This window comes from Anneissia japonica, unplaced genomic scaffold (assembly GCF_011630105.1).
Source record: "Anneissia japonica isolate Jap-2015-1 unplaced genomic scaffold, ASM1163010v1 scaffold2236_len207018_cov178, whole genome shotgun sequence".
In the NCBI taxonomy this organism is placed as follows: domain Eukaryota; kingdom Metazoa; phylum Echinodermata; class Crinoidea; order Comatulida; family Comatulidae; genus Anneissia; species Anneissia japonica.
In genome coordinates this window covers 101,702-112,256 of record NW_022746879.1, presented here as the reverse complement: position 1 = coordinate 112,256, position 10,555 = coordinate 101,702, and the positions used below count along the sequence as shown (strand labels likewise).

Genomic DNA, 10,555 nt, shown 5'->3' with positions numbered 1-10,555 from the left:
TAGTATAATTAATAGGGTTTATACAATTTGTTGTTAAAATTTGATATTCGTAATGGATTTCTAAATCATCAAACAAAAGATGGTATTTAAGTTCAGGGGAGCTTGATATGAATAATTCCCAAAATTTGTATTTGATAAATCATAGAAATAGTATACGAATTAAGTTTGCTTTGTAAACACAACACAATATAAATATTTAAATAATAAATATTACTGTGCTCAAATAGAGTACCATTTTTATGATATAATTGTATTAATCCTAGCTTTTTAGGGAAAGGTATATTTATTTATAAATGTATAAAATAATACAAAGTTATTTAATTAGAGGCTCTCTGTTTTCATGGATGGCAATCTTTCTAATTGGCAAATCACAAAAGGTATCTATAAACAAACATCATTCATCATCTCAACTAGTTAAAAGCAGTATTCCTCTGAGCATTGTCCGTAGGCCAATACTGTTTTTAATCTTCACTAACAACTTGCCATCTGTTGAAAAGTCTGACAAATCAGCGTTTAAATTGTCTTTTAATTGGCTGTTATGATTTCGAATCCCTTTCCAGAAAAAGTTGTGACTTCTGTTATTGTATACAGTCGTTTCTGGAGCGCCACAGGTCCAACCACCCGCTAAACACACACCATGATCTGACAACAATGAGAAGCCTATTTATTAAAGTTATGCTAGGGGTTCAAATCCACAAAAAAATCTTGGAGTTCATTAAGTTCAGTATGTCCAGTAATATGGAATATTCCATCAAAAGAGCATAACATATCGAGTACAGGAAGCTATTACGATATTGGCGAACATGTAGCAGTATAGGCGTATAGTATTATTATATTACACTAATAGAAACTTAACATATACAAAAGTATATAAATTGTAATAGAAATTTACATACCCTTATGGAAGCTTTAGAACAAGATTTAATGTTAGTTTCGATCACAAATTACTTTCTGTAATCTATCAGTTCAATAAAAATAATTATAATAATAATAATAAAAATAATAATAATAAAAATAATAATAATAATAATAATAATAATTATAATAATAATAATAATAATAATAATAATAATAATAATAATTATTATTATTATTATTATTATTATTATTATTGTCATTACTAAGTTAAAACTTGAGCAGTACATCTGTGAAGCAGCAGACAACAAATACATCTTAAGAATACCACAATGCTTGCTTCACACTTGTTCACTCCTTCATCAAGAATATTGTATGTTAGTAATGAAGATGGCAAACAATTTGCCGAAACAGATGTTTGTTCATACATAAGTTTTTATAATAAAATATATTAAGCCTTACCTATATGGTATTGAGCTTGAAAATTATTGTGGTATTCTTAAATTTAAATTCAAATTCAATTCAAATTCAAATTCAAAAATACTTTAATATCCAACAGGAAATTAATTTGGCCATAACAAAAAAATATAAAACAGAGATATAAGATATATTTATATACATAAAATATATACTGCATATGTTATTTACACATATTATAAAGGATATTACATCAAGATAGCACTGTATTTACCTTTCTTTGATGACATATATAATTTAACAGTGTTATTAACGGCTATCTTGATTTATATTATATGCAACTATTTGTTTCTAGCCATACCTATGTTGTAATAGAGTATCTGGCGGTTATTTGAATCTATTCAACCATGTAGCCTCTTTGGTATAATTTTTATGACGCTCGCATTGACAGCGAGAGGTCGCAGGTTCTAATCCTGTCAGAGGCATTTTATTACATCATACTGTTAGGTAAATTTTAATCGTGAGCTATCTTTACGCTTACAAAATGCAGATTATTCGTCATCCACATCTCAAAGAAGCAGACACTGGACTGGTAGTAATAAAAAACTACAAAAGGACCGGTAATTCCATGAATCACCTCGTAAGTTTTTCTCCCGTACAGATTTTTCTGTGTCTCATAAATATGTTGGTTATTGTTAAGCTCGGTCAATGCGATGATCCACCAGGCTAAATTGGACATCGAAAAAAACAGAAGCATAGATCTGAACCAGTGGCCAATCGGAATGGACACCTTAAGTCGTAGGCTTTGCACGATCAGGACAGTTTGAATCACTATCCTCACCAAGGTTAACAACTGGTCGATACTTGTCAACACCTCATATTTCACGTCTGAACAGTATATAGCTACGATCAGACTAAGAGATGAATACATCTCTTGTAAAGTATAGAACACTAGGCAAAGCCCTATGATCAGTTCGTCCAACTGGAATGGGGCCAGTAACTTGCGGAAGCCTAAATTAGAGCGTCGCGAAACGGCAAGTAGTACCGTAACTGTGTACAATGTTATGAAATTCAGTGTCACCCTTATATAATAGTAGCTGAGAAAAATACTGTTATCTTCAAGGGAGGAGGAGATAATTAGGGATGCAACTGTTCCTGTGATAACAGCGAAACCTAGAATCAGAGCTATGCTTGTGTTCCAGGAGGAGTAGTGTCCATTACTGACTACGTCCTTGGTCTTAACCTGGTGTACGTTGCCAATACTGTTCCACATGATAGCAACCGTGGCAGCTGCGATGAAACAATACTGGATTCGACATACGTCCAGATATGGCTCTAAAACGTTCCACATTGACTGCAGCGACGAATTGGTTGTATCTGCAAAAACAAAATGATACAAAATTCATGGTCAAGTGTGGTTAGGCCAAAATAAAAATATTTTGTGTTTCCTTCCGCGACCGACCGAAATTTTCCAAAAAATCGGGTCGGCATTTATTTATTTATTTATTTTTTTTAAATGTTTTCCAAGTACAAATTCGAGAAATACCCTCCGAAATTAACACTTAAAACATAAAATCTGAAACAGACATGTATTTTTATCAAAATCGGGCCATATTACAGTATGTACGCGTATAAAATAGAAGGCATAATTTTGAGAACCGAGCGCGACGACGATACATGCACACACAACAATAATATTTCGAGGGAACGAAATATTATTTTGAGGGAACGAAATAATATTTCGATTTCGAGGGAACGAAATAATATTTCGTTCGAACGAAATATTATTTCGTTCCATCGAAATATTATTTCGTTATCTCGAAATAGTTTAATATGTTTGGACTAGCATTGTTTTAGTTACCATATGAGAGTTTCTTGTGTTAAAAACATGATTTACTATTCTCTACTTCTTTATAAAACATAAATTGTACTTTATAATAAGAGAAATCTGTATATTATCGGTAACTGGAACAGTAACAATACGAAAGTACTATGTTACTGCACTGTATGCATAGGCCTATTTTAATCACTACTTAGATAGGCTTTCTTTTTACATCTTGATTTCAGAGGTCAAAAACTTTTTTCAATTTTTTTTCAATCGTGGTGTAGACTATTATTTTAAGAACATTTTGCTGGAACATTTTGTGGATACGACGCCCCGTTAGGGAGTTATGATTTTTTTAAATAACATGATGTCAGAAAATCAGCCCAAAAGCTTATCTTATTTTTGTTGGTTACGCACCGCTGATTCGTAATGTTTGTCATCACTTCAAGTGTCTACCAATTCGTGGAAAAAGCCTGTATTACACGCAGGGCGCTTGGTTGGAGATTTTTCATAGCTACAATAGTGGTTTTGCTCGAACTGCCTGTGCGTGATCGTGTGGATCGGATACACATTATTATTTTACGTTTCGAAGCCAAATAAATCTTTCTTTAAACTGATTTATTCCGTCATTACTTTGAATACTTTTTGTTTGGCAAGCTTGCCATTTGTTCTATTGTGGTGCCTACGAGCTACGAGCCCCTTAGGCCTACTCTCTTCATAATAGGGACTGCAGTTTCAGGCCTATCCTATTTCATGTATTACTTATGCCTACTGGTACATTACTTTAATTACAAAACAATGCATTCCTAGTAATGGTAATAGTTGGAGACTTATATAGCGCATAATACATGGTCTCTATGCGCTGAACAGAAAAAAACCCCCAGAAAATAAAATCTATTCTAGAGGGTCACCTAAGCAAACCAAACTAAAATAAACAACCGAAACAGACTAAACGCAGAAGGAACCAACACTATCGCACCGTTCACCTGCAATTTGAGACCACCGACAAGCAGTGGTTAGCAGGTACATGACTCACAGGTGCTCGAATATTGTTGGCATCTGGTCTAGCCTATCCTAACAACAAAAGTGAAAAATTAACAGAAAGCAGTTAATGGTTAAAGCCCCATTCCCGGAAAAATTTCCGCTGCTGCAGGTTGTTTTATATATTTTACATATTAAATCCTTAGATGGGCACCGCTACTGCATTATTAGCACCACTACTGTAGGTGTTGTTATATGTTATACATTAATCCTTAGATGGGCACTGCTACTGCATTACGGGCACCGCTACTGCATTACAGCAGATGTTGTTATATTTTATATATTAATCCTTAGATGGGTCCTGCTACTGCATTATGGGCACCGCTACTGCAGGTGTTGTTATATTTTATACATTAATCCTTAGATGGGCACCGCTACTGAATTACGGGCACCACTACTGCAGGTGTTGTTATATTTTATATATTAATCCTTAGATGGTCACCGCTACTGCAGGTGTTGTGATATTTAATATATTAATCCTCAGATGGGCACCGCTACTGAATATAACAACACCACTACTGCAAGTGTTGTTATATTTTATATACTAATCCTTAGATGGGTCCTGCTATTGCATTATGGGCACCGCTACTGCAGGTGTTGTTACATTTTATACAGGACATTAATCATTAGATGGGCACTGCTATTGCATTATTGGCACCGCTACTGCAGGTGTTGTTATATTTTATATATTAATCCTTAAATTTATTTATTTATTATTTATTTATTTATTCTTTATACTGTAGGCACTTTCAGTACTATTACACTGATTTTCAAAGTGGTACAGTTTAAACATAACAAAAATATATACAATATAAAGACTTGTTTAACAAAAATTAAAAAGAACAAAAGGCATCACTACTGCAGGTGTTGTTATGAACACCCTAAAATTAATATGGATATGAACAATATGAAGAGACAGGGCCGGTACTAATGTGTGTTTGTAGAATAATAATTGGTTCGTAGACAAAGCGTCCTAGGCCTCTAGGGGCCAGACCAACATCACCATATAAATTATAATATAAGTCTTACCTAGACTTACTTGGCCTAGCCTATGCCCTACAGTAGAGCGGCAATGCGAGGTAAGGCATACCTTAGGCTTTGAACTAGCCGCCTTCATCCAGTGGTAGCCTAGCATAGACATGGCATGGGCTTGGCCTATATAATTTCACTTTGTTACTTTACACAAGCAGAAAAAAAAGTTCGTGTGTACATTTGGACAGCAGAAGTGTGTGTTCACTGGACCTTGTCGACAATATACAGTGCTAGGTGAAATGAATATTCAATTTCTATTGCTACTTAATTATTCATGAACCAGCAGTAGTGTCGCCCATATAACGCTTACCTTTTATGTAGGCCTATACACTTTATACAGTCAATAAAGTGCGCCCTCTCTAATGGGATTAGTTTTTGTACTTCGCATCTCGCACAATGCGGTAGTATGCACAAACTAAGCCTCACCCCGCTGGCTAACGTCACATGATCACACAATGTATGTGTGATGTTTTTAGGTAGACGGTATAATTATACAGTCATGACGTGTCACCATACAAGCCACGCCCCCTCGGCTGAACTCGTTGTATTTAGCAACTAGGCCTACCCACAAGGCAGTCGTTCGAGCTAGGCCTAAGATATGTTTGTTTAAAGCAAAATCTCGGTCAGAATCAGTTTCTTAACAAATTTGAAATAATTCCTATGAAATATTATATTTCACAAGTGACAATTATTGACAAAAACGGCCGACATGATATTTTCCGTTGCTAGTATTTTACTAGCAACGGAAAATATCATGTCGGTCATTTTTGTGTGTGATAACTGAACCTAAATCGATGTAAGGCTAGGCCTAGCCTAGCAACGTTTAATAGGCTAATGTTTTTGGCGCCTGCTATATTTCTTCGCAGACCTGTCGCAAAATCAAACATGAAAAATTCATCTGCATTAATTTATTTTTTGTGTGGAACACAAAAAAAAAAATCAAAATTCACTCTTATTTTACATTTTTTCATGCTTAGGAATGTCTAAATTCAGTTAAACTAGCAATTCCTTATTATATTTGTACATCTTTATAACATTACACAAAAATTAGATTTTTCTTAACAACGAAATTTTGCCGGTAATGGGGCTTTAGATGATCGCTAACCGATTGTTAATTAAGAAGTTGAATACTATGAGCATTATCCAAGACCTTGTGTTATGGACTCCAGCTTACCTTACATGCAGGAAACAAATGGCGAAACTAAAAGATACTTTCTCATCGTGGCTCAAATCTAATTGAGGTATAGGCCTACCCCATGGAAAGTACAAATCCTATTTGTTGCATTTATAGGTAAATACCTTTCTATGACGATTTATAAGTATATATATATCATCAATTCCAATATTTGAGCACTTTTTATAAATATTAACCTAAGTCTGAAAATATATTGTATATTTATATATAGTTAAACATTAAGAAATAAATTGAAGCTTCATCTTACTTGTGGAATTTTTACTGGTTGTAATTTCATTCAGACCACCAGAGTCAATGATGACGTGCATTGTCATATCTTTAAAATTAGTGACCATAACATGCATGAGTCCAAATCTAAAATAATTAAAAGAGAAAATGTTGCTTTTAACATATGTTATCGCAATCATTTTCAACATCCTCTTTACCATCATTATCATCATCACTTCTGTCACTATCACCATCGTTATAATTAATAACATCATCGTCTCAAAATCATCATAAAGCCAAAAACCCGTTGCCCGGCCTTATGTTATATTTTCTTCAAGGAGCCCGAAAGGCTTGCTTGATATATTTATAAGGCAAAGCACTGATGTAGAGCGCATTGTCAGTACATCTCCACTATGGAATGCAATCTACATACAGCACATCAGATATGTGGCTCCTATTTACCGAGGCCCTCACACATCATTTCACCAAAAGAAATTTTGCTAGACCAATTGAACCATACAAATGCGATTACAAATCGACATTCACTAGGCTAAGACAATGAAATAATCGAAGAATCATGCTCTTAACAGCTTACTTCAACATCTGTGGATGCAGAAGAAGCTGCAGCCTCCCAATATAGTAAGAATCAGGTGGAGGAACAGTTTTGTAACATGCATGCATGTAAGTATAATTTTGACGTTCTTCATATGGTAGTTTTTAAATAAGAAACATGAAAGGGATGTTCTATGAAATTTTGTTTTTCGATAAATTGATGCAAAGTAAATCGGTTGCACATACCTTCTTAACGCACTCCAACTTGTAACACAAATGTTCGAGAAATTTATCAGGTAAATTATCTCGGCAAAAAAGAAAATGATTCTCATTCCAAGTCCAATTTCATATAATAATACATCCTCATACGTTTGTGACTTCAACCATATGTCGATGATGGACATCAAAATGCTCGTGAAACCAAATGTCACGATCCCGCCTGTAATTGTTCAAAATATAATAATTGCTGGGCTGTCAGAACTGACGTTCACAAAAAGAATGGATATACGGTGCACATTGCAATGCAAAACACCCCCCATTCGAGACCATCTTTTTTTTAATTTTTATCAAGGAACCACAAGTTACAATGTTCAATCTAACATGTTCAATTTAACAACACTAAGGCTATGTTCTCACACGGCTGCTAACGGTTAGCAGGATCCGGATCCTGCTAACCGTTAGCTGCCGTGCGTCCATACGAAAAAAATCCCGATCCGGATACCAAAAATATGATGATCGAATCACTGGCCAATAAAAAACTGGAAATTGTAAACGCGTACGTGTGATTGGTTGATGATAAAAACGCGCTCAACTTGGTAACCGATAGCGCTTGCTAACCGTTAGCGGTATCCGGATAATGCTAACGGTCAGCGCTAACCGATCGGGCGTTCTCACGCAGGTGCTAACGGTTAGCGCTAACGGTTAGCTCCCGATTGGGATACTAGGGCTCTCCTGAGAACCAGGCTATTAACCCCCTATGTGGAGACAGATTCTCGAGACCATCCCAAATTGTTCAGGTCCTAAAGGTGGTCTCAAATTAGAGGGCAGACTGTAGTAAATAGGTTTAGCTGGTCTCGAATTGGAGGGCAAACTGTAGTAAATAGAAAATCTAAACTGCAATGCCGAAACCGAGAGACAATCCAACCTTCCCAAAATTCACTCCATAAAAACAAGCCAAAAAGTAGCATAAAAGTTAAAAGGTAATTGTATGACAGAAAGCCCACCCTACACCCTCCAAAACTACGACAATTTATTAATTCTAGTGGCTTATTTAATCGATTTTAGTGCCTTACAATATGCAAAAACAAAAGAAAAGTGATTCATGTTTCCACCCCCCCCCCCGCGCGGCCCATGTGGCGCTACACTTAACGCATAGCCTTTGTGTTTGTCATACATGTAGACCAAGTAAATACAATAGAACGAACCTTTAACATGAAGACTACTGGCCATACTCATCTCTGTTCCAACAGGTGACAATTTGTTTACCTTTAAGTAGATGATATCGCCAACTATCCACGCGATGGCAACAATGTATACAACAATGGTGTAGATGTTAAACGTCTCCGGGGTTTCCAATTGCTGGGCCAAGCCGGCAGTAAGTAGCACAATTGCAAACAAATAGATAAGCATTCCATACAAACCACTAAACAATGCACTCATGTGAAAGCTTAAAAAAAAAACAAGAAAAGAGACGCATTAAATATGTACTGAAACTTAAATATATTATAATAATTACAAAGAATTATGTACTTGAACATTATAAAATTGATTTTCTTAATGTATTTATTTGAACTCGAAGGCGGCCTTTTCTTTTCACAAGGCTGTGAGGTACTGGGGCTGGTGCAGATATTTGCAGAAGGGCGTGCAGAAAGGAGGGAATTCCTGCTTGACATACGTTTAAATCAGTGGCGGACCGTCAAGGCAAGCAAGTTATGCAGTGCATACCCTGGCTAAAGCAAATTTTAAAAATATATACTGTAGTAATGTAGTACAGTAAGTTCTCTGTTTCATTTAGCATTTCTTAGTCAGAACCTTATATATAAACCTTAATTTTTCGAGTGGATTGCTACAGTTCATTGGAATAGCAAAGTTTTTTAATGTTTGGCCTACTTTGGTATCTAGGATAAGTCAAAGTCGGGCCTATCGTATCGTACTCTCAGCTGCTTAGAATTTCCGCATGGCTGGTTTTCAATATCCGCAAAGAATATAGATAGAGGAAGAACGGGGACCCAAAAAGGGCCCCCAGTGTTACTCCTGTTTGGTCGATACTGCTGCTACTGTTGCTCTGCCGATTTATTACTACTGCTCTGCTATAATGTTACTACGCTGCCAACAATACTTCCACTGCTGTTACTGATAATGTTACTGCTGCTGCTTCTGATATAGCATGTTGCATGCTACAAATAGTGCTACTGCAGCCTCCAATACTGCTCCTTCTGCTACCGCCCATACTGCTTACACTGCTGCTGCAAATTGCAGCTGCCACCTATACTGCCACTGCTACTGCCGTCGATACTGTCACTAATGCTGCTGCCGATAACGTTTGATAATAATAAATGTTTGTTAATATACAATATCAGAGTATAATAGGAGTTTCAAATAAAGGATCATTATCCTACCGTTCTCTATGCGATGTAGTGTTATGAAGAATGGGTATCCTTTCCGTAACAGTGGTCGCCCTATTGCCTTCATGTTGCGTATCAATGTTTCCGAGAAAGTCCATATTGTCTTGGTGTTGTATCTGTTTCTTTTTTAAATGATTAGTATTTTGCTACAGAAACTATACTGAATCACATACAGGTATTGGTTAATTAGAATCTCCCTTCTCTGTTTATGTTTACTAGTTTATGGTTGGTAGACTATGTAAAAGTGTATGAAAAACATTTTAAAGGTTGTAATCATCACTTTTGTTGTGTTCCCCTTTTTCTCTCCACTGCTTAACATCATAGGCCGGAAAGCGCTCGTCACGCCAGTCTACCCAACGCATTACCACTCACCTTCAGGTGAAATTTTAAACGAAACCAGAATAATTATTTTTTTTTATTAGATTTATGAATGTATTTTTTAGTTAAACATGTTTTTTTTCCCCAATCAAACGCACAACTCCAACTAAACATTTTCATGTTTCAGTCCATGCAAGCAGCTACGGTATAATGATTTTAACATAATACATATTTATATACAGTACAATTATTATAGAAATATAATTTTTTTTTTCTTATTCCTATGTTATATTTTGTAAAAATTTAAGTTAAACATTATAGCTGTTACTTATCAAGAAACAAATTTATTTGTATTTTGGATTAAAGTTTATAATAATTTCTACCAAATTTTTTTTTGAAATATAATGTTAATTCAGATCATTTAAAAAGAATTAAATAATATATTTATTTTATATAGACCTATGTACGTATACACATCTCATTTCTAAA

At 35.2% G+C, this 10,555-nt stretch overlaps 1 protein-coding gene across 1 annotated transcript; it reads right to left on the bottom strand.

The window, feature by feature from the left end:
* Positions 1 to 1,512: 1,512 nt before the first annotated feature.
* On the bottom strand, positions 1,513 to 9,868 carry LOC117120322 (proton channel OtopLc-like). Its single transcript, XM_033265344.1, has 5 exons — positions 9,743 to 9,868; positions 8,549 to 8,790; positions 7,371 to 7,563; positions 6,613 to 6,719; positions 1,513 to 2,649 (listed from the first exon to the last, which is right to left on the bottom strand). The coding sequence occupies exons 1-5, from the start codon at positions 9,844 to 9,846 to the stop codon at positions 1,787 to 1,789; spliced, it is 1,509 nt and encodes a 502-aa protein (XP_033121235.1). The 5' UTR covers positions 9,847 to 9,868; the 3' UTR covers positions 1,513 to 1,786.
* Between the last annotated feature and the right edge of the window lie 687 nt (positions 9,869 to 10,555).